The 27,272-nt window shown below is 38.6% G+C and overlaps 2 protein-coding genes across 2 annotated transcripts; both read right to left on the bottom strand.

Moving 5' to 3' along the window:
* gucy1b1 (guanylate cyclase 1 soluble subunit beta 1) lies at positions 1–15,499 on the bottom strand. The gene is made up of 13 exons (XM_018695676.2): positions 15,367–15,499; positions 14,982–15,055; positions 12,965–13,065; positions 12,714–12,832; positions 11,655–11,852; positions 10,253–10,483; positions 9,936–10,052; positions 8,825–8,958; positions 6,454–6,651; positions 4,594–4,831; positions 3,739–3,879; positions 1,767–1,921; positions 1–1,503 (listed from the first exon to the last, which is right to left on the bottom strand). The coding sequence occupies exons 1-13, from the start codon at positions 15,367–15,369 to the stop codon at positions 1,356–1,358; spliced, it is 1,857 nt and encodes a 618-aa protein (XP_018551192.1). The 5' UTR covers positions 15,370–15,499; the 3' UTR covers positions 1–1,355.
* Positions 15,500–15,694: 195 nt separating this feature from the next.
* gucy1a1 (guanylate cyclase 1 soluble subunit alpha 1) lies at positions 15,695–27,272 on the bottom strand. Its single transcript, XM_018695675.2, is given in 9 exon segments — positions 15,695–17,624; positions 17,786–17,940; positions 19,357–19,500; positions 21,089–21,388; positions 21,390–21,575; positions 23,371–24,086; positions 24,195–24,283; positions 25,120–25,187; positions 25,449–27,272. Coding segments are annotated over 9 exon segments (2,037 nt in total). The 5' UTR covers positions 25,689–27,272; the 3' UTR covers positions 15,695–17,485.

The following is a 27,272-nucleotide window of genomic DNA, read 5'->3' as shown; positions in this document are numbered from 1 at the left end:
TTCTGAGGACTATATTTATTAGTTAACCTCCAAACAAAAACATTATTAAAACAAAACAATTGTGTCTTACAACCACAGAAATGCACTCATACGGTACAAGAGGCACCTGTTTCTTGCACAAGAGGCTGGATTTGTTGGAGGGGATTTCTCACAAAGGACATTATGTGAGGTGTAATAATAATAGTACTGATAATAATAATGAATTTGGGAAAATGTTAAGAAGTACAGTACATATACACATGTGAAATTAATCAAACACATAAAGCACAAAGTTTTACTTTAATTATAAATATGATGGAGGCACATACAGTAGTTTCGTCCATAATAAAATGTACTATAGTTTTTTTTCCTTTTCTAAAGGTGATCATTACATTTAGAAGAATAAATACAAAGTAACAAGATGTTAACAATAAATAAGTAGATCTTTAATAATATCTCGACAACATTCAGTAGAACTGAAAATAAAACTCAATATTATTTCATAGAAGCAGACAAAACGTGAATGTGCGATAAGTAGAGTGCTGCAATAAATATATTAAATAAAGTAGTGTATAGTGTGCGTTTTTATTTATGGGACTATTATATAGTTCTGTGACAGATACATGAGGACACAGGTTTACTAATGGCTCAACACTGTATCATTTGTGATTTTTAAAAAATAACTAAACATACAGATACATCTGTGAACAGCAGCTTTTGTGCCAAATAACTAATGAGCATGGTGATATAAATCTATATAAACACAACAGCTATAATATCTAACTTCTTATTTTATTTTAATGGTCTTGATGACAGTGTAATATATTCAGTGTAAAACATTATATATCTCACATCCAATGATGGCACTAATGATGCTAAGCTAAAGTATCTTTTCTATTATTGTAATTCTAAAAGTGAAAATGTTAATTGAAAAATACTGTATTTTATTCATCTAAAGTGAAATAAGTTATTTTGGCTGACAGAGTAAAGACTATAGACTCTCAGTATTTTTGGCAGGCTTCAGAACAAATACAGTATGTGACAAAATTTGCAAAAACATTTTTAGATAGATGTCATGGTTTGCTTAATCAAAACCTCTATACAACAACAGTGTGAGTGTATTTTGTCCAAAAATGTATCAAACTAATGTACCATATGCTCTATCACTAACCTTTGCTGTTCATGAAACACTGCAGTATTGTGTGTACGCTAAAAAAAATCTAGTGAGGTCGTGGCAGATTAAGGTCGAGCAGAAAAACAAGCAGGGAAACAAGTTCATGTTCACACTGGAAAAAAAACAACTGTGGTTCTTAATATTAAAAATATCTGCATGTCTGTGGATAAATTATCACTCTTGATGTTTTAGTGTTGAACAGTTAAGCTTTAACTGTACTGGACTCTGTGTCCGTGGGCTTCCTGGAGAGAAACCACACCTTCATCGGCTCCTTCTTTCCTTTCATGGTGACAGGGCCCCGATACTCCAAATGAAACTGAGGGTCGGCGTTCTCAGCAGATTGCAAACACCTAGGAATACAACGTCAACACCATCGCAAATCACTCACGCTGTACGGCCCTGGGTGATTTCTTATCTCGCTCGTACTAAATTTAAGATTTTTCTGTCGACAAAGAACATCAAATAGGGCTATCTTCCTGTCCATGTATAGACCTGGTGGTGCTTGCTTTGAATGGATTCCAACTTCTTCAAATCTAATACTGGCATTTCCCTACAGACATTACAAATCTGTCTTAATGCAATAGTACTTTTACAGCCAGGTACTTTGACTTACCGATACGTATATTCTGAGACATTTATTTTCCCCTTTTCACCAGTAGTTTCAGTACGACTTGTGAGGTTGACCGTATTTCCAAAAAGGCAATATCTGGGCATCCTCTGGCCAATCACCCCAGTCACCACCTCTCCTGTGTGGATCCCAATAGTAATCTGGAAATAGAGGAGAAGAAAAAAATGGAGACTCTTCATACAGTCCATTGTTATTGCTCTGTGTGTTGGTTATAATTTAACCAAAGCAAATAAATAAGCCAGAGATATCCCTACTTCCTGTCAAATACTGGCAAAATCGAGCTTAAATATTTACTTTAAAATATCCACAACACTTATCTTTAGTTATCTGTGGTACTTAAAGCAGTTTCACACCTGATTTATCTATCTCACTACTACCACACCAAAAAATGCACAGCTTAGGTTTGAGAAAAACTTTCCCAGCATTCAAATAAACCAGTGTAAATGTTCAAGGACAAAGTAGATGATTTGTGCTCCACAGAGAGCAAGATTTTTTAAAAATGCAAGCAGCTATCCAGCTGAATGCTACTCTTAGTGTGTTGGTATAAAATCTTAAAGCTATCAACTGAAAAGGTGCAACATTTGGTGGGCGGATGTAAGGTAAACTTTGCCAGAAATCACTCCATGAACAAAATTAGATTCTTTAGGTTTTAGGTTCACAATAAACCAGCAATTCTAAAAGCAGCCACAGGCAATCTATGGACTAATATTTACACTTGAACTTGTAGGCACTTTCAGTGCTTATTGTCTGCAGAGCATGAACATGCAGTGAGTGTCTGGGACAAATGAGTTTCTATTTTTAGCTGCAGGATCGTGAGATGATTTGAGTCTGTTTCTGCTACTTAACCGGACTCCTCTTCAGCCTGTGCCATGTCCCAAAATAAACAGCCTTTTGTTAAGCAGACATGATTTTCCAAAGTTAGGTCTCAACAGTCATTGATACAATAACAATCTCTAACAGCCAGTTAAACAAAAGTCTGCTGTTTTTTCTCCAACTTTTCACTGCTCATTACTTCACTGTGGAAATATGTCCAGATGCACAGATGCAATTATTCTAAAGTCAATCAGCAAAAAAGGCTTAAGAGTTTGTCATATTAGGTTGAAGCAGTATTTGTCAGCTGAGGCACTTTAATATGTTTCAAAGCAATATTAGACATTAATAGAGCTCCAAAAAGCCCAGATTATCTTTGCCAAAGTAACAGATGCACTGTTTAAAAAAAAACAGCAAAATAATTAAATATGTGATAGAAAGCAGTGAAAATCATCATGTGCTAAACACAGCCAGACAGCCTTAACTAAGAGAAACTACCCAACAGGGATATAAAAGACACTTATAGTACACAGGGGGAAATACTGTTAATTAGCATTCATATACAGAGCACACATATACAAACAAACAGTGAGGTTTTTGAGGGCAAACTGATGTAAATCTATGATATTATGTGGACAGATAATAAAATAAAAACTACATTTTGATGCTGAACATTCTATTATCATTTTAAAAACATTCACAGTGGATAATGTTGCATTAAAAATACTCCTCTGTAATTTTTGCAGATTTTCCTGTTTTTGCAATTTCTTCCAATTTGCCAAATTCCCCATGCACTACTGAGTCCACACAGACAGCCATACGCTAATGATGATACACATAATGAGCTTCACCTGGAGGAGGTAAAACACAGGATGCTCAGGCTTACCCCGCCACTTCGACCCAATCAAACCAAAAGTGTTACAGCACCGTCAGCACCCTCATTAAAACTGAAACATTAATATACTTTGATTCACTGAATTAATTTAATAAGGGGCAAAAGGTCGGTTTCTCCGCTTCTCGCCATGATAACTGTGTTTTCTTTGCAGCTACACTCATTGCAAAGACAGTGAACATTTAGTAGGTATAGCCGAAATCTAAATTAAATAATATGAAAAATATTTTCTGAAGCCTGTGATCGATATCGCACCTGTACTGGTTCGTCATCCACTTTGACTTGTCCAGCGATCTCCATCATATCAAGAGCGAGGTGGCAGATTGACTTGGCGTGGTGTGTGCAGGGCTCAGGGAGGCCACTCACAGTCATGTACTTATCACCCACTGTTTCCACCTGAATGAAGGAAAAACACACTGTCATTCTTCACATGAATGAAATGAAACAACCTGTTTCCTTCTGTGTGACTTTCATGTAGAATCATCTGTTCCCAACTGTGCTACAAAGGGAGTTTTCTTGAATGCACCGTGCTGCTAGAAATAAACCGAAACACCCTGAGATAAACACTTAAACACTTACATCAGCTTTAAGACATCCAGGGCCTCTTTGAGCCCTGCTAAAACCTGAGGACCACCAAGCCATTCAGCTGGTAGAGTAAATATTACTTCTTTTGGTGACCCAGTGCCTGAAGCCAATCCCCTGGAAGTGCCGAGGTCTGTTTGACTTCTTAAAGTGCATTCTTGTCTGAAAGCCTGGAGTGTAAATCTGCTGCACGAGGCCTATAAAATGGTGCAGTCCCTCTGTAAAACTGCACTGTGTTTAGTTAGTTGGTACTCTTCTTATGGTGAAAAACTCGAGCCAAATGATATAAATACTCTCTTACTGACTTGTACGTGCATAATTGCATAACATTAGAGAGTCAGGGAGCTCCACTCATGCATGGAGAACCAGCGAAGAACACTGTAGTCAAAAGCACTCGAATTCTTAATTTCTGAAAACAGAATTTTAGTCTTTAGTCTTAGATCATTACCACAATCCACTCCTTCCTCTACTGAGAGAAATTTACAAATATACATGATGTACTGTCACGGTACAGTTCTTGCTTCCAACCTTGTATACATAAGGGTTCTTGCGAGAGTCTGTCAAGATGTCAAAACGTGTGTAAACATCGTTGAGCAGGTTGACTATCTTGATGGCTCCCTCCGCTGAGGCGTGCTTGCTGCAGAAGGCATTGAATCCCACAATGCCACTGAAGAGGATGGTCACGTTGTCGTAGCGTTTTGCCGGGACGGGCCGTTTGTGTCGCAGCTCGTTGGCGACAGATGGCGGCAGAACGGAATAGAGCAATCTAAAAGGAAGAAGAGAAATGAACAATTTGAGCGAAAGCGCGGTTATGGTGTGCTCGAGCAGCAGAGTAATGGGCTGGGGCTGCCAGACTGACGTCCGTCCTTTGGATCAGCAGTTTATTTGCTCACCCACCACCTTTTGGTCATTTCGCTATGCAAGCTGCTCTCAGATGGGAGGGTGGTGTTTCTATGGTAACTGGTTAGATCATGGCTGCCTGTTAAAAGCAAAATACCCTCCATGATGATCAGAATTTTGAGGATACATGATACATACAGACATACAACGGTCACCACACAGAAATGTAAATGCGCATATAGAGTATATTTACCCAAGAGATGAGACTATACATACTTATCTGTAACATTTTTATCGAGTCACATACAAGAGCGTAAAGAGCTTTTTCTCACGAAGGGTAAACGGCAGCAAAACCAGCAGAAATGTATGTTTTCATGATGAGAAAACGTGGTGCTGTAAAGCTCTGAAAATGCAACGACAGCGCAGCAACGGTTCTCTTAAATATTTAGAGAGGAGCCATGAATTCTAATCAATGTTCGGAGCCCGAGGCACTTTGAGACCGGAGAATGGCGAGAATAATAATATCCAACAGGAAAGTGAAAGTCTTTTCCTATGAGAAGATAGGGCCGCTGCAGCAGTCTTAATAAAGACCATGCTCCACCTCCTTGCTCCAGCTGTCACCCACTGCTGTGCCAAATTACTATGACAGGCCCTTTTCTGAAAGCCAGAGTCAAAACTAACTGAGTGTCTTCACCATAACAGGGACTGAAGAGTAGCTTAGGCAAATATCAACTAGGGTATAACAATAGATTCTGACCCTAGGTGGTCCTACTGTCACGTAGCCTCAACATAACTGTATGTGACTGAGACTTGTTGGTGTCTTCTTGTATGTTCAGTGTGTCTTGTCTTAAGTTCGTCCATAAAAGGGAACGCATGTTCTTGTATCTCCCTAAAAGACGTGCTCATCAAGAATCTTTGCCTTTTGTTTTTCAGTGAAGGAAGATAAAATGAGAATAACAGCTGTGTTCTTACACACATATATCATCATGAGTTTGAGGTCGACTCATAAGCTATGGATAATTACAGGGTTGTGGCATATAATTATAAATAATTCTGACCGTAATACACAAATTTTCTCAGTAACTTACTGACAGGAAATGTATGTAAACAGTGCTAAATTTGGGTGTGAATAAAAAACTGGGGTTATTGCTTAGAGCTGTGGTTCCCAACCTGGGGCCCCGGACTCCTCCGGGGGGACACAAGAAAAATTTGAGGGGTGACAAGATGATTAACAAGCAAGTACAAAACAAACCAACATATTTCTGGTTCTTATCTACGTCTTACATTTGTTAAATATGAGGTAGTTTCACCTCCTTCAGGCCTCTTTTTTTTTTTTTTTTTTTTTTTTTTTTTAAAAAAAAAGGTCAATTAAACCATCTACTAAGAGTGAAAAATCATCCTTTGCTCATAGGTCATACAAATATGTCACATTTTACAAAAGTTCGCAGCAACAGCTGACACAAAGCTCTCACTTTTCTGAAGCTACAGTTTGTCTGTAAGCTCAATCAAAAAAGTAAAAAGAAAGAGGATCTATAAAAACCATCAAACCTGTCTGTCTTTTTTTTCTCGTCCTCCAGGGCCCGGAGTGTGTGCTGCAGACGATCTGTCAGGATTTCCAGTTCTTGGGTCAGCTTGTACTCCTCGCGAAACTGCTCGCCCAGCAGCACCAGGTCACGCGTGGCGTCGTGTAGCGGGATGTCGCTCAGGTATAGCCCCCTTCGTGTTAGATCATCTAGGTTCATGACACTAAACCACACAAATGGAGAACGGGTAAACAAAGGAGAGGAGAAAACAGTGAAACACTTGTTCGTTGTTGCTGCTGCTGTGGCAGCTATTTTCACAGAGAAATTGCTGAGCGTGTCTGATTTGTGTCTGGGGTGGCAGGAAAACCGCAGACTTGTTTCTTGTTCTCTTATATGAAGAATGGGCATAAATTAAACAGAACATAAAACATGAACCGCCAGCAGTGAGATCACCATCTTCCTCTCAGGGTTGCGCCAAGTGTCTCCAGATAAATGTTCCTCTTATGAGGTGAGGTCAGACGCTGTGTTGTGTGAGACGTCTCTGGTCAGGTGAATGAGCATGCCTCTCTGTTTCAGCCCCCTGTTAATTTCTGTCTGTCGGTAACCTTTTGTGAAAACACTGATCTTGTCCTTTGTAAAGTGTTTTCGATCTGCCAGGACAAGATCTCTTGAACCCTGCTCCCCTGCGTCCAACATTTCACCAGAATGTCTGATTGGTTATATTAGGGCCACAGAGGCTAATGGAGGTCACAACAGAGGAACCAGTGTAATCACCAGCTCACAGCTTTCTTTGTTTCTTTGAGAGGTTATTTTCTCTTGCCATGCACCTACACATATATTTGATTTTGAAAGCATGAAAGCAAAATATATTTGAGTGTCACTGCTTAATTAAATTAGGCTTTCTGTTGACATTTTTCCTACAGTCCATCAATCCTTTTCTTTACTGTACATAAGCAGAATATTCTGAATACTTCATTTTAAAAGAGGCTTACACGCGTGGCAAGCATTTCCCTTGAAAGGCCAAAACCAGCAATGTGTTTTTAAAATATTATTAAAATATTATTGCCTGTGTAGCTAAAGCTCTTATTCCTCTGTGCTGTAGACCTCTATTACTGATCTCAGTTTCCCGCATTAAGATCAGTTTACTTTAATACTACCTATCCATTGAAAAGAGTAGTCTAAGATGTTCTGTTGTGCTTAGTGATATGTTCCTTCACTACAATGAATGTGAGCAGCAGCAGTTTATTTTGAGTAAATCCCACATAAACCATCCTGCTGCTGGAAATACTCACTAGAACATATTAATCTGCATCTGAATTTACTCCAGTCTGGGTAATGTTTGCCTCAAAATTGATGCGTTGCACCACTCCACTCCACTCCAGTACACTGTGCTTTATTCCCCAAATGTTTTCAGCTACCTCGAGCTTTTATCAGGGTGTTGTCTGAGGCTGGTTCCTGTTTTCCTTATTTATAATTCACTGATCAATCCTGTGATCGATATGTCAACACAGATGCCGTGTGCGTGTGTGTGTGTGTCTGACATTAGTTAGGGTTTTTCATAATGTTACATGATAGCAATGATTTGACACTGTTTTGAATGGAGAATAGTGCTTGTACTAATACATGGATATTTAACCTTTTTACTAACTAATGGGTTAAAATGAATGTTGTGAAATTTTGATTGTAAATGTCATACCCCCTTGTAATTAGTATTACATGTATTAGTATTACTTGTAATTAGTATTACAAGGGAGCACGTATAGTATTTTTGAAGAATGATTGTGATGTTTTGTATGTATCTTATCTATGGTGAGATATGGATTTTGATAGACTTGCATCCAATGTATGTTTGTATGTTTGCACTGAAAAGGAGAAGCTCTCCAATCTCGTACTTTTAGTATAATGACAATAAAGGGCTTTCTATTCTAATTGTGTTAGCTGTGTAAGCTGAAATTGAGTAATGTCTGTTAAAAATAACAGCAGTGATTAGATCCCTTTTTTTAGATTTAGGTTTTCAGGACTCAACCTCACAGTGTAGGGACCAAAAAGATAATGAGATAAGCACTAACACATTCCAGCATATTATCAATATAGTGGTAATGAGGGAACAATGAACAAACAAACAAACACTGGTGAGGTATTTGAGCATCTGTAGCAAACTGTAACAGCATCTGAATTTTTCCTCAAATCGTGGATTATGTATATAGCAGCCTGTATGTGTATTATTACCAGAGTTTATTTCTGTATAAACAGAAGTGCAGTGGCATTCGTCAAAGTGAACGAACACTTTGAATTTCAGGACTTTTAATCATTGAGCAGGTTTAAAAAAGACTTTGTGTTTTGTTGTGTATATTCAGTCTGAGCTTCAGTCAGGACAGACTGCACTGTGGGTTTACCTGGGTGAGCAAAGAAAAAGGATGTTCTCCGCCTCTGGCAAGTAAATCATCTGTCCTTTCAATCTCAGACAGCTGATCTCCACCCCCGTCAGCTCGTCCTCGTTCTCTACAGTCTCCACATTGAGCAGGCCCTCCTGTCAGGATTACATCACACTTATGAATATTTCATTATGTGTTCTTCTCTAAATCTGCCTCAAACCTGGGCACCAGTTCAGCTCACTTGTTATTTCTAAATCTGTATGTGTTTTTGCTTTAAGTGTTATATGCATCATTTACCACTGGAGAGCATTAGTTCAGATTTTATGTGTAACACTTCTTTTTTTCTTGTATCGTGGCTCATGTAGTCTCTCGAGTGGTAGCGCTTTGAGACAAGTCTCTTCACAATGAGTACAATCTACACTTTCAAGGCACTGCAGCTATTTTTTTTAACACCTAAGCATTTACTGTCATGAGCACACACAAGTACACAAATTCAACTGTTTTTTTAACCCTCCCGTTGCCCTTCATATTCCTTACACTTTTTTCTTCTTACTATTATTCAAAAACAAAAGATAACGGCTTCAGAATCCCGAATGCACACACACACACACACACACACACACACACACACAAAGGCACATTGTTGGTCACTGGGACACTTTGACCCAGAGGACAACGCAAGGGTTAATTCTTACTGTATTTTCCACACCTGAGTTTCTGTCTAATTTCTCACTGAGATCTGTGCCTCTCCAGACTCAACATTTAGACTCTTGCATTCTTTGTTCCACACATAAACATCAATACAAAATTCTACATATTAATTTCTTTATTTAATTGTTCCCATGCTCAGTAATTTCTGCATGCAAACAATTTCATCCTCATTAACAGTGCTGATGAAAGCCACGGAGTCAAAATATTATGCAGCTTCTAAAAATATCAGTGAGCTCATCAATATTAATATATAAGACTATAAACATATCCTGTCATGTACAATCAAACCATGTTTTGATCATTCAGACATGGCTCTGTTTTAGTGCTTTTTTGCCTGAAAAAGTATTCTAATATAACAAAAGTACTGATGTGATCAGCCCACCAGAGCTGTGATAAAAACTACATTACATGTCATATGTACCTTGCTTCGCAGAACAAAGACGGTGTTGATGTGGGAAAGGATGCCGTGAAAACTGAAGTCAATGTGAGGACGGACCAAAGAGAAAACTGACGGGAGGATACAGGTACCGGGCTGGAGCTGGGGAATAAAATATAATATGCATATTTCAGTCAAATGATATTAGAAATTCGAAATGTTTAGTTATCTGTGTAATTAATTACTGCAACATTCTGGGCAAATACAAGCCCTACACAAACATAATCAAGATCTGATGTTATGAACCAGCGTCTGCTGCATGTAAAACAGACTTTGGGGTATAATTGGATGTGAACATGCACCTGTGGCAGGACTCGATAAATGGCATTCCCACACTGTGTGAGCATCAGGTCCTTGTCAAACATGAGGTGGAATGGGAAGGCCTTGCAAAACGTGTACGGACTGATCCGAGTCTCCTGCGTGCCGTTCTCCTCGAAACCGTCCAGATCCTCGTAGAACGCCTCCTCTTCTGAGTCCTTCTCCTCAATGAGGAACTTGATGTGGTCGCACTCCTCGCTTTTCGGTTGGATCATCTGTATGAGATGAAGTCAAATAAATGATTGAGTAATGATGTTATTGTTACAATATAGGAATAATTAAGTTTAAATTAATTTAAACTTGCCTATATTGTGGCTTATAGTTGCAGCAATAAGACATTTTTAATTAAATATTTCACCTTTGCAATATTAGTGTCATTTATATTATCTCATTAATATTAATATTAATCTCAAGTCTATTATTCTAGAATTAGGAGGGTATAAAATGACATTATTCTGTGGGTTTATGGGCATAAGGCATGCTGACGTCAAGCTGCTGTCTCTGCACCCTGTTGCCACAGCAACAGTGGCTAATATTTCCAGAAATTGGGTGTCACATTTGGAGCGTCTGCCATTTTCTGTTCTTTCATTACACACACAATTGCTGAAAAATATTATCCTGTCTGTACAATATGATTAGGTTTTGGGAGAAAATGTCACTCGCTTATGAAACGAAGAGAAAACTCCAGCCAAAGTACAGTAAATGTCTGAGGAGAGCGACTTGCCGCAGTTATTGGTTTAGATTACAGACTGTGGTTTGTGGGCTGAACATTAACATACAAATAAAAATTACCAGTGACAGTCAATGATATCTCGCTGTTACAGATTTCCCCAGTGGTTCGGGCCAATCAGATTATTGTGGTTGAGTTTAAAAAATAAAATAAAAGTTTCCCTCCTCAGGATTAATTATCTAATAAATGTGCAGTTGATGGCCAATTTAAATTCAAACAACAGTTAGGCAAAGTTCAAATAAAACCACGGAAGAAAAAACTCCCTGAAAGACTCCGACATCTCCAAGCTGGAGACTCTATAACTTAGATCTAAAAATATCCTCTGACTCACAGACATTAGCCAAAAACTCGCTGCTGAACTGCAGTTGTCAGCGCAGCACTGTTCCCGTCGAGGATATTTTGGAACTTTCTGTTGTTTAATCTCCACATTATAACCTCTTCAATTATATTCTGAGACGCAAACTTACACATTGTGACACAAAGCATTACAGGGACTAAAAGGCTTCATTGAATGTTGTACCATAAATTAGAGAGGAACGGGGGGAATAAAAAAAAAAAAACGTAAAGTCATCTTCATTCATCACCAGCAGCAGAGAGAGCCATTAGAGCTGTGAGTTCGCTGTGCACTAAAAGGGAACAAAAACAGCAAAGCAGACCTTCATCTCTATCTCTGTTCCGTGGATTTGTTGAGCGACAGTTTTAATGATGCCAATCACAATGTCTTGCAGGCCTTCTCTCTCTGAGTAGTAGTGAAGAATCAGATTGTTTCCCTTCTCTGCGTCGGTGCAGCGAAATGAAGGAGCCCTCATCCCGGGATAAATAGTACCCAGGTGGTCATGTAGAGCATCCAAATTCTGAAAATTTAGATTGAAAGATAAAATATACAACAGTCAATCACAGCACATTTAATTAAAACCTGGGTGAGGTATAATAAGTTTGATTATGATGCTGTGCAAAAATACATTAAACATTAAAGAGGCACTCCTATTATTGAGTGTTGCATTTCCATAACGACGGGGGACTTGTGAGAGGCAGATTAAAAACTGAATGGTCAAAATGGAAGCAGCAGAGAGTAAGATCCTGACTTTTAGTTCCTTTTAGGGGTCAAAAACACTGGATCCTACAATTCCCATAATTCAACACAATGGCATCATTAATTTGACCTTCCTGTACAGTTAATTGTCACGTCTTTGAAATGCCACACCTCCAGCTGGTAACACAGGCTTGCTGTGAAAAAATCAAAGTCTCCAGTTCTAAATTGAGATGACCCTGATGACATCACTATAACATCATCATGGGTTATTATGTCAGATTAGGCATGAACAAAATCTGAGGGTATGGCGTTAGAAAGAAGTGAGCTTTACTAGATCTTTGTTGCTCCCTGTCTCTGCTTGAGAGTAACTCCTCATAGCTACATTAGCATAACACACCCAGATCTCCAACTGAGCTTAACTGTCATCAGTTCACGTGTATTGTGGGTAATGTAGGCGCCAGGTTCTGACAAGGAGAAATAATGCATGGAATAAAAAGGATGATACTGTACTCTGGTTGTGCTGCATCAATTTTGATCCTTTTATACTAAATTGTCCACTGTGCGTCTGACAATGTCATAGTGATGTTAAATAAAATAGTCCTCGTATATACTGCAATTTTACAAATGATCATAGTTAGTGTTACCATCCAGCTCTCCTACAGGCAAAGAGGAAAGAGCCTACCTGCAGGAATTCACGAACATTTGATCCTAACACTCGCAAGATGGTGTCATATCCTGACTCTTGGCAAAATTCAAAAAACATCTTCCCAAACATCTGCAAGATGTCTCCTGCATCGATCTCTGAAATACACAACACCGCTTATTAATACCTCAGCAGATGGGTTTGCAGTTGCCTCATGAAGCACAATTTGTAACATATATCGCATAAAATCTTTTTAATTACAGTAATTAAAAAAAAATGCCGTCACTTACTGAGAACTTTACTTGCAGCCGCAACTAGATCATATGTTTTGGCATCTTCATATATGATTCTAACGAGGAACTGACCCTCAATATCGAGTTGAGCCTCCCTCCTGAAAACAAAGTGAAGCCGTGACTCATGAGCCACAGCGAATGTTACAGCAGAAGTAAACAGTCATTGTAGGCAACTCGTTAAGCCAACCAATGGCTCTGCCTTTTTGGAATTGCTTTTCTGTTGTTGCTTAAATCACAGAGGGGCTTCTGTTTACAGGAACAAGTCAGTAACAACTGCAGAGTCATATTTGTGGCCCGTCAGTGTGAGCTATTGTGATTTATATTACAGCGACATAAAAAAGGTTTCCATATTGCTTTGAAGTGGTTGTGTGGTTTCAGAACTACACTGTGAAGCAAGCACAGGTTTAGATCTGCTGCAGATCCTTTACTTAGAGCACAGAGTGCACTTTGCTATTTATACATTTGACAATCCAATTTTTAAAAAGAAAGAAATCTTAATGAGGGTCTGATTACTACTGTTTAACTGAGAAAACAGAAGTGATTTACAGGCCTGACCAGCAAGCACCATTTCATCAGAACCTGTAACAGCTGGAAAAACATACCAAGCCTTGAAAGGTTTTGGAAAGAAAATAAGAATTCATTTTTAAATCACTCAGCTCATCAAGCCTGAAAACAGACCAAACATGATAAATTGTGCATTAAATAACAATGAGTTACATTTGGAGATGCTGCACAGCACTATAGTTTTTTCTGTGGTGGCTGGAGAATGACCACTTTGAAAACATTTACACAAGGCAGCTGCTGTTTTTTTCCCCGTCTTTCTTTTTTAGGCAGGGGTCAGGTCGAGGACGGTTGAGACCACAGATGAAAAATAAACTGAGCCAAATATTTTAACATGCTGAAAAAATGAATGTTAACACTGGAGAATGGAATTACATTCATCCTGTAAGTTGTACCTAAACAAAATCTTTCTAATTATTAGGAATGAAAGATTTTTAAGTGAGATCTTTTTACTGTTTGTTGGACTCTGGTGCCACATTCTCCCTCTGAATGATATCTGGTATAATTCTCCTGTGAAAACCACAATATCACCATAGAGTTAACTTTTTATGAGCTAAGGAAAAAAATCATGTTTTCGGCTTTGTGACACTGCATTTTATAGGTAATAATAATAATAATTGGATTTTAAATTATTCTTTTAACTTGAGAAATAGAGTAATTTTGTCATCCCATGGGGGAACACATTATTACTTTTTAAGTAAAATTCAAAATCACCTAAACTAAGATACAGCTTTTCAGTAATGGAATGTAACTGAGTATGTTTACTCAAGTACTCCTACAGCTTTGAGGTACTTTATTTGAGTACATGAGTACTTCTGTGTAATGCTATTTTCTACTTTTATCTAACAATTTACTTTGTACATAAAAGGCATATAACATAACATAACATAACATTTTAAATAATATGATACTTTGTTATACATGAAACTACCCAACAATATGTAAAGCCATAGAAATTAGTTCCACCTTGACCTTAAAATGTTAGTTATACATTAATGCATTAGTAACAATACTCACATCATCTAATTCTTGCAGGTGCCATTTTGTGCATAATGAAAACTTTAAGGCACATATTGTTACTCTGAATACAGGAGCATTTTTTTACATTGTTGTAAGTAAGTAAGGATTCTGAATACTTCTTTCACCAATGCATCCTTATAATAAGCATCAAACAAATCTTTTCCAGCCTACAATTTTAAAAGTGATATTTCTATTTTACCAACTTCATCCGAGTTTCAGTGTGAAACAGCAGATAATGAAGGTTAATCATTACAGTGAGAGCAAATGTCTGTCCCTGCTGACACAACATCACACTGACACAGTGTGAGCTGAGGGAGAGCTAGCTGCACAGTAGGCCTGTCTGTATCCTTGTTGTGTTCTGGTTGGCCACAGTGTAACCTATGATACCGAACCAACAGGGGCTGAGTAGTAAACACATGATCAACAAACTCACTTGATGTCTTCCCACACTTCCGGTCCATAATTCCTCAGGACGAGGAGCTCCAAGGCGTGATTCACAAAACCATACTGTGAAATGTTTGGGGAAAAAACGAGCAACGTCAATATTATTCAATGCAAACAGACCGTTTTCCTGAGACATACATGAATGCTGATTTTTACATGTTAGACCACACACTCTAACCATTTCATATGCTTAAAATGAATCCGCTTGTAGATGTAGTTCACCTGTTAACATACCGTACACTATGATCAGGAAAATGATCGTATAACAGCTACATAGTGCTCTCTTGGCAGGAAATGTCAAATAGATCGCGTCGCGCCACAAACAGCCTATTTTCCAAGCAGTAAAACCCAATACAAACTCTGTGAATACATACCATGATGACAGCTGCTCTTCCTTTTTCTTATTTTTAAGCAAACACCGCTGAATCTGACACAACCTTCATCGTTTGGTACAGATGCTTAGCGTCTCTGCGTCCATTCCCCCCCCCCGACCCCCGTCCTTTCCACGGCTACGGACTGACAGCGCGTCTGGCCAATAGCAGATCAGAGACGGTCTTACGTAGGCTATCCTTGACCAATGAGAACGAAGTTACCGTTATCAAACTGATGCTGGTGAAGCTGGAATCTCCGCAGGCTGATACATAGTTTCTGGTCTATAACAGCATGTGTTATTCTATGAACTTTACAGGTCAGATTATTTTAATTATTTATTTATTTAAATGAGCATAAATATCTTCAGAAAGTTGCTGTTAAATTTCTGAAAAGTTAATTGTTATTCTTTCAAGATACAGCCTACTCCACCATCATTTGTAGAACAGTAATACCACAGTGTAAAACTACTTGTTCTCTTCTTTTTCTTACAAGTTAAAGTCCTTCATTCAAAATTTTATCAAGCAAAAATACTTTCAGCAAAATGTAGTTTAAGTATCAAAATTCCAAGTAGCTAACATCTGTGCATAGTATTGACCACTACCAATATTAAAATTTTATCATTGCATTATTTTTGTTATTGTGCTTTAACATCTAAATAGCAATTAAGTGTTGTAGCACTTCTAAGTTAAAAACTTTAAATGCATTATGGTTTGTTCAATCACTTCAGAATTTTGCTTTGTAAAAATGCAAATAGATCAAAATTTTAAACTCAAATAAAAGAACATAACTTGGCATAACTTGATATACTTTACATACCATTACATATCTTACCAAATAGTTTGTGTCAATAGCCTAATTCAACACTGCAAATCTTTAATATTGTAGAGTACTTTACCCTTCACACCATAGAGCCAGTCACTTCTGTCTGTTAATGTCAATATTTATTGCGCTTTGATTACATTACAATAAAGATTAAAGCACATCATTATGAGTGATAGTACAACATTCATTGTATTCTTGTTGTGTCGTATTCCCTCTGTATGGCAAAGGAGTGCTATGAAACCCATGTAATAAATATAGTATAAACATGTGGGAAAAAAGTAAAAATACATGACTTATATTTAGGAAAATTGGATCTTGGAATGCTTTATGTCTAGTAAATGGAAAAGTTACATATTATTACAAATATATACTGAGTTAGAACCACATACCTTTGGAAGAAATTATTGACAAGTAAATTCATATTGAACCATATGTAAAGAAAAACAAAGCTGGTGAAAATAACAAAAAATAACCTGTTTGACAATCTGTGATCCTGCCCGTGTAGTTCCCATAAGGCACCTGAATCTACTCCACATCACCTCATTTGATCCTAAATCTTTGAATAATGCAGACATTTGCTTTAGCTTTTTGAGATTTCATGAGATTTTCTCCACCGAAACACACACAAAGCAAAGTCAGTGTTAATCTTGAATTCTTCTGCCGTCCCCACAGGCCAAGGTGCTTTAGCAGGTACCTATGGCTGGACAGATGTGAATGGACCAGTCAGATGTTTACAGAAAACAATCTCAACAAAATGATCCACTCTTTTTTAAAAACATCACACTGAGAATCAACACCCAGAATGCATTTCTGTATTATATCTACATTATGCAAGATAATATATTTAAATTTCACAGATCTGCAATCAAGATAGGCTAACTCTTTTTAAATATTTTGTGCCCTTTATGGCCACATGTTGTGTAAGTTTCATATATTTTAAACCTCTTAAATGATATATTAAAAAAGAAAAATCCTTTCAGAATCCTTCATTGACAGTCTGTGGTGGGAGCTTGGAAAACAAATTGGAGAGATGACTCATTCTGGAAGAATAATTAAGGAAGTGAGTGTTTCTTTCCACTACAACTGTACAACCAGATAATTGTACAGAGACACAACTCATGTTTGACAGCAAACTGACATCTCTGTAATTAAGCAGCTGCAAGAGTTTGACTGGTTGACACTATGATCAATATCTAAACAACCCAAACCAAAATATACAAGGTGTTTGCACTGTATTCACTAAATGCGCTTATATTTCTTTATATCTGAACATGTTCTGGGTTGTGAAGCAGCTTGAATTCATGTCAGAGCCAGTTTTGAGGTTTTGAAGGACGCCTCCAAAAAGTAACAAACACCAGGGATGTCTTCTGGGAAGTTGGCCGGAAGCTCCTGTCTGCTCCTGGGAACGAAGATAAACTCTGGACGATCCTTCAGCAATCTGGGACAAAGAGTGCGCAAATAAAACATGAATCTAAAAACAATGTGGCAAATTATTTGACACAAGAAGAAACACAGTGCTCCTCTAAAAGTTAAGTTTCCTGACCAGAGCTCTTCTTCTAGAAACAAATGACACCACCAATGATAAAACTGTTACTTCACCTGTGGGTTGTAGGGCTGATATTGATTTTTCTAGGTTGACTGCAGGATTCAAACTTATTGGCCAATGTGACATTGTTCCCAAAGAGGCAGTAGCGTGGCATCTTCACCCCAACTACACCAGCCAGAACTGAACCAGTGTGGAGGCCAATACGCATCTGGAAAAAACATTCAACACCAATCAGGCTTCTGCTTGTCTTTTATTAATCAGCAGAAAGGAAAGTCACAGTCTCTTATATTTGATAAAGCTCCTGAGTAAGCCTGCTGCATGTCTCCCAATTATAATTTTTTCTGTTTCACAGAAAAAACGATACTTTTGATATTCCTTTCCTTATTGTCAACAAATCGCACAAAAAGCCAAAATTCAACAATAATAATAATAAATAAAAAACATAAACACGGTCCTGCTGCTGTAACTACTCACCAGTGCATTTGAAAATAGTCAGAATAGTAACACCAAATGTAAGCAACTTTCTTTTTTTTTTCTTTTTTTTTTTAACAGAAAACTCCACAGGGCACCTTTAAGTAACATTAAAAATTTCAGTTCACAGTTTTAGGATATTACCAAGCTTTTTTAAAAAAATAAAAATAAAAAGAAAGAAAGAAAGAAAGCAGCCTATAGTAGGAAGCAAAGATTTATGTCCTCAGTGGGAGCTGGTGGACTTGGGAATGGGAGCCTCTGACAGGGTGAAGAAGTCAGAGAGTATTGAGATATGATATGATATGATCGTTGGTTTTAGTCTCATGGGATTTTTTAACAATAACAAAAACATAGAGGATCATCAGTCTTATCTTAGTCTTCAGTGTGCTGAGGCTGATTCTCCCTGGTTTAAATTCAGTTAAGCAAAGCTTAAACTTCTTAGTGAATTTCTTACACCTCACCTTCTGTCGTACATGTTATATATCATAATGTATAGCCAGACACCTCATCATATGGGAAAATCCATGTCTCAGCTGCATAATTTTTGAATACATTTCCCTCCAACTCACCATTTTTATTATGCTTACTCATTTCTGATGAAATGGCTCTAAATTTTCTGTCGGCAAGAAAAATCCAAATATGAGGGAACTTCAAAAAGTTCATGGAAAAAGGACAGTTGGAAAAAACGGTTTAAGTTGTGATGTTTATTTTTGCGTTGCAACATGCATTTAAGGGTTCATGTTAGAACATGTTGCAGGTGCATTGAGGTCAAAATCCCTGCATATGATTTTAGTTATGTACTTTTTCCACAAATTTTTTGAAGCCCCCTCATACTTTCAAAAGTAAAGATAACTAAAATCATTTGTATAGTTAACACACTGAAGCATCATATAGATTATTGGTTTCTTGATTAATTGTTTTAAAAAGGTCTCTGTAGATAAAGAAGATAATTTCGACACTTAAAAAACTATCGTGGTTTGAAATGTGAAAACCTGACTTGCATTCATTCTGGTACAGACACTTAATTTCCTTGAAAATGGAAAACGTTTCTTTATAAATAAAAAGCCTTTGTATGAAAACCCTCTTGGGTTGCTGAGGTTACATAATCACGTTGAATAAAGGAGTATTACAGTCTGTAGTACTTGACCCTCACCTGTATTGGGTCTCCAGTTGGCGTCATGACTTCGTCTGAAAGCTCCATCATCTTTAAGGCCATGAGTGCAATTTGGACGGCATGAGTCTCGCTCTCCTTGTGTAAGCCACCAGCTACACAATACGCATCACCAATGGTCTCCACCTGAACACAGTGGAGGGACATTAAAATGATTTCTAACCTTGCAACTGAGACTGAGTAAAGACAATGTTTGTGCCCCCTTCTGCCCAAAGTCAAGGGCTCCCTTAAGCTCATATTGTGCTTAAGTTATTTAACCTGAAGGTTCAAATTGTATTAAATATGTGCTGTGGCATGAAGACAGTGAACCTTGAACAGAATGACAAATCCAGAGTAGATATTCATCAAAATCTCTTTGATTAAGAGTCTGACTGGCTCATCATCTCACAGTACAAGACAGAGGGCAAGAAACAAGGAGTAATAAAACTTAAATTGTAATAGTACTTGATCCCTGGCCATATTAAAAAGTCCAGAAGTGTTTTGTCTCCCTCTTCTTCGTCTTTGTACGTGTAAATCTGGACCGCGGAGCACTCAGCAGCTATGTGGCAGAGACAAAGTGAAACTATTTTTAGGCCCATACATGTGGAGTGGAAACAGGGTCCTGAAGGAACCTCTGACTTCCTAGCGTTTTACGAGATATTTGTCAAACATGCTGCTCTGTCTGTTATGCTTCCATGACACTTTGATTACATTATCCAGCATCCCTGTAGATTAGCAGCCTCTGGCAGACACTAGGGGAGTTGGGTGAGTTACACTCAGTTCTTTCAGTCCTTTCGAATTTACAAAGCAAAATTATTTTAAAAAATATTCAAATCTGTGAAGAAAATTATTTGACCTAACGCACCATTTGCTAGTAAATGACGTTCTAAATTAATGACTTTTTTGGTCAAAAGAAAAAAAAAGTTTTTGAATCTGTCAGCCACTGTCATTGGATACTTTTTTCAGTTCTCACATTTTTAACAGATGTTCATTTTTTATTTCTTTAGAAAAATGATCCATTCAAAGGCAGATTTAGTTGTTAGTGAGCTACAGACAGTGACATAGCTACCATTGAGAACACTGAGGTCATGTCCTTGGTAAGATTTCTGGGGATTAAGGGGGTTTAATGAAATCAAGAGTTTAGTTTTCATGTTGGTCCTGATATATTTAGGCCAAATATCTCAAAATTTGACTGTAGACTGTTTCTAAATAAGTTACAATAACCAGGATTTAGTATTCTCCAGCATTGTTACATACTTGGCAGTGTAGAGAGGGCTTTGAAACAACATTTTGGGAGATAAAATGCTGAGAAAATATAACTGAATCATTAGTTACTAGATAATAAATAAAATCTGAATGTTGTGCTTTGAAATACTGTAGCTACAGAGAACTAACTGTCAATATATTTGTCAAAATGAAACATTTTTATGCAGAAAATGTGATTTAGGGATGACAATCCAATTTCAATGTGATAAAATGCAGAAAAAACTTAAATTGTTTTTTTTAATGCAGGGACATTAAGTCTTACTTAGTATTATACCACATCATTTAGACTTTGCCATTAAAAACATAGTAGCATGAGCCATACTAGCTAATGTTTCTAACCAACTAACTGATATTTTTCAGTTCCTACACAAATAAGTATTTGTTTATGTTACGTTTACGTAACATGTTCACGCGTTACTTTCACTGACTTGGAGGTGGTATGTCTTTATTGTGTGTTCCATCAACCTACCTTATAAACATCAAGCTCTCCACACTGGTGGTCAAACCTGGTGTACAACTCATTGAGCATGGTGATCACTTGCATTGGGGTACATATGGAGCAAACAGCCGTGAAGCCCACAATGTCAGAGAAGAGCATTGTAACTCTGTCAAACTTCTTGGCCTGGACAGTTTGTCCTTGCCACAGCTGCTGTGCCACAGTGCCGGGGAAGATGGAGAAGAGTAGGTCTACTGTTTTCTTCTTCTCCTCCTCCAGTGCTTGGTGAGCATGCTCCAAGGCTGCCTTGGCCTTCCCCAGACGCTTCTTCAGAACCATCCTGGGCTTTGGCCTGCTCACCAACCAGAACTACGTCACGCAGTGCGTTATGGATAGGGATGTCTGACAGGTAGAGGCCACGGCCTGTTAGCTCCTCCAGCTTGTCCACACACGGTGAGCCCAGGAACAAGATGGCGTTGGACTCAGAAACATAGATCATCTGACCTTTAAGGTCCATGAGCTGAAAGGAAAACCATATGATTAGCAAAGGTTATTTACTGGACTTTGGTGAAGTTAGCTTGAATTAGACCCCAATGGTCATCCAACTCACTGACTTTTAGGATTACAACGAGTTTAGGATTACTATGTAGACCACATCCTGCAGCAAAAGGCTATGTATGCATACATAAACTCCCTCAGGACATAAAGAAATTTAAACATTAGAGAAAAGAAAAGCAAACTTGCCATTTGTATGGGTATTAATGAAACAGCAGCTGTATGCAGCTGTCTGATAGCCACTACAGTAAACAAAGCCAGATGGTTTATTTATGTTTCAGTGAAACATAAATTCAAAAAGCAGAAAAATCCCATCTAACTCAAGTACATCTTCATTAGTCATGAGAACTGCATGGCTCTATGGATGGTCAGTTGCTTGGTCAAATCTACAAATATCTAAACAACTACTCGATGGATTGTCATGATGTTTGGTAAAGACATCCACGGCCCCCAGAAAATGAATCCTAGTGACTTTTGTGACCCCCCACACCTCATTTCTATTAAATTTGGTATGGACATTCACAGTTTTTGCTGGGGATCCCTTGACTTTTTATCTAGCGCCATCATCAGGTGAAAATTTTAATCTGTCCAGAACTTTGATTTATGAACAAATACCTGCCAAGCTAATGTCAGTTCAAATCAAGCACAGCTGCACTTTGTGTTTGTGGCTAATTTGGAAATGTCAGCATGCTAGAACCTTGACCTAGGATAGTAAACTTCATATCTGCTAAACATCATCAGTGTTTAGTGCTACTTTGCATGTTAGCAAATGCTAACACAGTAAACTGAATTATGAACTTAAATAATGATTCGTAATACGTGAGGAATAAAAATCTTACTAATTTCTCATGTACTAACTTGAGAATTATTATTAGGATTCACTATTAAAACCAAAATCTGATTGAAGATTTATTCAAGAGTAGAAGTGCAGGACCTGAACAATTCGTATTGGTAACAGGGTCTTTTTTAATAATCTGACTGACACCAGCCTCTGGCCAATTATTGCATTTATCATGTCTGCTAAAGATCAAAAACTAATTTTGGACCTCAACTTTTATCAGTCTGTTTGTTTTTTATAATACAGCCTCACAGAGCCGAGACCGTGGCTGTCGAGCCTTCATCCTCTTAACTGTTAGAACAAAAATATCTATAGGGAAAAATACAGCTACAGAAACTGTCAATTAATTAATGTTGAATGTGCCACTTCTGTTGACATTTCAGTCATGTTTGTGTATAGCGGACTTGTCAGCTGAGTAATACATCGTCAACTCCAGATGGAAGAGACTGAGACGCTTGCTTTCTGCTCACCCTCTTACTAATTTGTACCTGTTATCACTGGACTCTGTAGGTAAAATTGCCACTGGAGGAATAGTGTTATAATAAGTGGAAGCATCTCTGACTGAATGTCATTAGTCATTACACCACTGTCATGTTTACTCACTGATACTTTTTTTTTCTTGTCATGGCGACCAATTGCCGTGCACCCTTACATAAATAGCACAAGCATGGCTGTGCCTTTGATGGATAAAATGGTTTGACATTTGCTTCTGATCTCCGCTGGGGGTATAATCTTGATCTCTACCTCAGGCCAAGAGCACCCAAGTACACCACTAATAAGCCCAACTGCTTATAAACAGCCTGATTTTTTTTCTCTCTATCTTACTTGATTTAATATCAAGACAATGACCGGAAGACCTTTTCTGCCTCATTAGTCACTGACGTCACTTTTCAAGCTGGATCTCACAGACATGTTGACATACCTTCCCTGTGTTATCTGTGGTGGAGACTCCATGCTTGATCCGAATGATAAACTGTGTGTTTAGCATGGTCAGAATACCTTGAAAGGTACATTTGATCTGGGGAGAGACAATAGAGAAGTGTTCTTGGAAGGTAGCAGATCGCCTCAGTCCATCCTTTCTGGTCAGTCTCTTCCTGAGCCCGTGTCCTATTTGAACCAGAACCAAGTCTTGGTCAAGTATCAGATGGAAAGGGAAAATGGTGGAGAACAGAGTTGTAGGAAGGGTCCCAGCTGAGGTAGCCCGCAGCGGGCTGGGGCTCAGATTTTTAGCATCCTTAACAACAACTGTGTACAGAAGACTGGGCTGCGGGCTGGACTGCAAGATGCTGTCTTTAGCACTGGGGGGGTCCATCAACACATCCACAGTGGTGTGGTACAGCAGGCGTGCAGCAGCTTTGATGACTCCAGGGAAAAAGAGCTGAGTGGTCGGGCGGGGGTTGAAGAAATAGACAGTAAGCAGACCCGGATCCTTGTCTAAGCACAGCACCGAAGGTTCGTTTACACAATCCCCTCTGTCTGGGTTGGGTAGCGTGCTGCTCTGTTTCAACAAGACATTGAAGCTGTTGAGGAAGTCGTGGAGAGCTCCCCCCACCACCCTCAAAATGTGTCCATCCTCCTCATAACACATGTTGAAGAGCTCCTCGCCAAGAGAGACTTTCAAGGCTTCCATCGGGATTGCTGTCAGATGCATGAAGTGAAACAGGTGAAGATGGGAAGCCCACAATACCCAGAATATTAAAATTAAAATGACATGTTGCATACAGTGAGTTTCCCTTTCGACATTACCTGTTTTGGTTGAGTAAATGTTCATCATCTCCACCAGAGACTCTGGATCATCACTGCAACTTTGATCGTCTGTGCAGCAAACTGTTGGACTGGACAGATGACAAATATCAAAGTCAGACACATGAACCAGTGCTTGGTGGACCACACTTTTGCTGTTCAGTTACTGAAAAACATTGTACTAGATATTTCCATCATTTGTTAATCTGCCAGATATTTTCTCAATTAATCAATCAAGATTTTTGACAGAAAAAGGTGAAAAAGGCTCATTATTAAATGTCTTGTTTTGTCTAGCCAACAGTCCAAAACCCAAGGATATGCAGTTTAATGTCATATATGACAAAACAAATCAGTTAATTGTCACATTTGAGAAGCTGCAACCAACAAATATTCAGCATTTTTGCTCAAAAAAATTAAGATAAAAAATCTAAAAATCTATTTTCAAAATAGCTGCTAGTCCTTTTTCCAATAAGCCTAATTGACTAATAGTCTGTCTCTACATCAAGTCATGACTATACTGATTAAAGTACTGAGTATGTTTGTTTGGTATTTCCTATAGCAATGTGTTTTGCAGCAGATTTGTATGGGATTTCTCTCTGTCTCCAGGTATCCATAGCAGCCTGAGTCTGCATCACGCCTTATTGTTGTTATCATCATTAGTCTCAGTCTTGTAGTGAGAGCAGCAGGAGAAATTTGTAGAGAATCTCGAGGTACAGCTTAACAGAGGGTCAATTGAGGCTGTAACATCCTAAGCATCATTATTGTAATTACAGGAATACAAGCTGTGGTAGTGGTGGTGTTGTAGGCCTATAATTTACAGTAGCAGTAGCGGTAATTGTGGCAGTCTAGGAGGAGTAGTGTAGTTGTTACTGATGTCTTAGTGGCAGCTGTATTTAAAAACACACACACACACACACACACACGTTACCTTCCAGAGTCCCTGCTGTGATCTGATAGTCTCATCATTCGATGGAGGGCAGTGTGTAGTCTTTGAAACTGTATGGCAAAGTGTTCACTAAGTTAAAGGTCATCGTCTGGCACGACATTAAAGCAGCTTTAATCACAGACGCACCATTAAAATAAAGAAAGCAGGATTACCATTTGTTAATCTCAAGCGAATAAACAGGCGATGCGTTGAGGCAGACACGCGACAATCGCAGAGTCAAGTAAATGTCATTTATTTTTTCATTCATATTTGTGCAAACCGTGGTAGTTGCATGAAGTGAATATTAATAGATGTGTGTGTTTTTTTCTCACCTCGGGACATGCCAATTTTCGAATGCTCTCCCCAAGTGTATGCAGGTTAACTTTAGCTCTGCTCGTCTTCTGTCGAGGTAGATCCTCACCTATTTTCCCATGCACGTCCTTAGAAATAGGCAATAAATCCGCGGCGTCACTTGAGCGCTCCTCAAAGTCTCCGAGCTCATTATTTTTGGCGCTGCTGGAGAATGGACACTCTCCGGATATCTTCAGTTCTTTCAGCTTCGCGCAGAACATCTTCCCCGCTGTAAATCTCTCCCTGTCTCTCTTCTTCTTCTTCTTCTTCTTCTTCTTTTTCTTCTTCTTCTTCTTCTTCTCCTCCTCCTCTCTTATCTAATTTCGGAGGGAGACAGTCCTGGTCGAGCAGCTGCAGTCTCTGGGAGAAATTCCATCATCTGGCGTGCTCATCCAGGATACCTTTCCCTCCTCGCGACCCGCTGATTCAAATGATCAGCACCAAAAGCCAGAGACCGCATACAATATTCATTGAAAACTGCATGGGCAAATGATGGCAGAGAACTATCATTACCAAAAGCCAATGAGAAACTGGAGGAAAAAAGAGCACTAGGCCAATCCATGCGCAAGTGGGGCTGGTGTAGCCGAACAACCTATCAGCAATGAGAAATTATTTCCAGGCGACTACTCGCATGCAATGGACTTTTTTATTTAGATCACCCTTTGGACTGGGTCCCATTACACGAAGCTGCCCCCCCCCCATAGACGAATTATCGTATTTCTATTACATGTGCACGTGCCTGTGGTGCACAGTGGTGTGTTTGTGGTCTTTCTGGTGTTACTGATTTCCCCACGATAGTCCTGCAGAGTTAATGTTTTCATTTTACACGATTTCATTTTATCATTTCATATTAGAGAGTGTATTCTATCTCTCTCTATCTCTCTCTCTCTCTCTCACACACACACACACACACACACATACAGTTATGCACACATATGCCCACATTACATCCTCCCCCTGTTTCCCCCTCGTGAAATAACTGTAAATTGACGCCTGTCTGGTGTATCAGATTATAAATGGCGTTGTTCCCTCATCACCTGGAGCTTTTTTGAAAGCAGAAAGGCTCAAACAACAGGCCCCCAAGCTCTCCTCTGAGAGAAGGGGCTGTATAATCCCCTACAGGACCAGCTCCTTCAGTCGATCTTGCTTTTAAGAGCTTCTCAAACGTGAGACTCTCTTTCCTGGCTTCTGAAAGATCAGACACAAAAACACTCCTCATCTACAAAATATATTTGCTGCTTATCATAATTGTTGATTCTAGTTGTTTTGTTGGGCTGCAACTGACCATTATTTCCACTGAAAATGAATCTGTTGAATACTGTGCTGATGGAACGGGGAATTGCATGATCAGTAAAATGTCAGGAAACCGTGAAAAATGTCCATCCCAAGTTCCCAGAGCCCAAGGTGATGTCTTCAGATTGCTTGTTTTCTTCAAAGAACAGTTATGAAGCTAAATATATTAAGTTTTTTATTTTATAAGACAAAGAGAAGCAACAAATCTTCACATTAGAGGCAAGAACAAGCCATTTTTTGTATTTTTCTTTCAAAACTGACTTAAAGGAAAATTCCACAGATATGGAGGTGCTGAGTTAGCAGAGCTTTGTAGTCCGCTCCTCATCTCTGCTCGAAACTAGCAGCTCGACACTGCATTAGCTGCTATTTGCATAGATATCTGACTGAACAGGCAGTTGAGTTGTGTTGATGGTGATGTAGGTGGCAGGTTTTGACAAGAAGACTGTGTGGAATTAAAAAATATATAATTCTAGTTCTATAAAATCTGTCCATTGTGAGTCTGGCAGTCTTCC

This window comes from Lates calcarifer, linkage group LG5 (genome assembly GCF_001640805.2).
Source record: "Lates calcarifer isolate ASB-BC8 linkage group LG5, TLL_Latcal_v3, whole genome shotgun sequence".
NCBI lineage: Eukaryota > Metazoa > Chordata > Actinopteri > Centropomidae > Lates > Lates calcarifer.
This window is presented reverse-complemented; position numbering and strand designations above follow the sequence as displayed.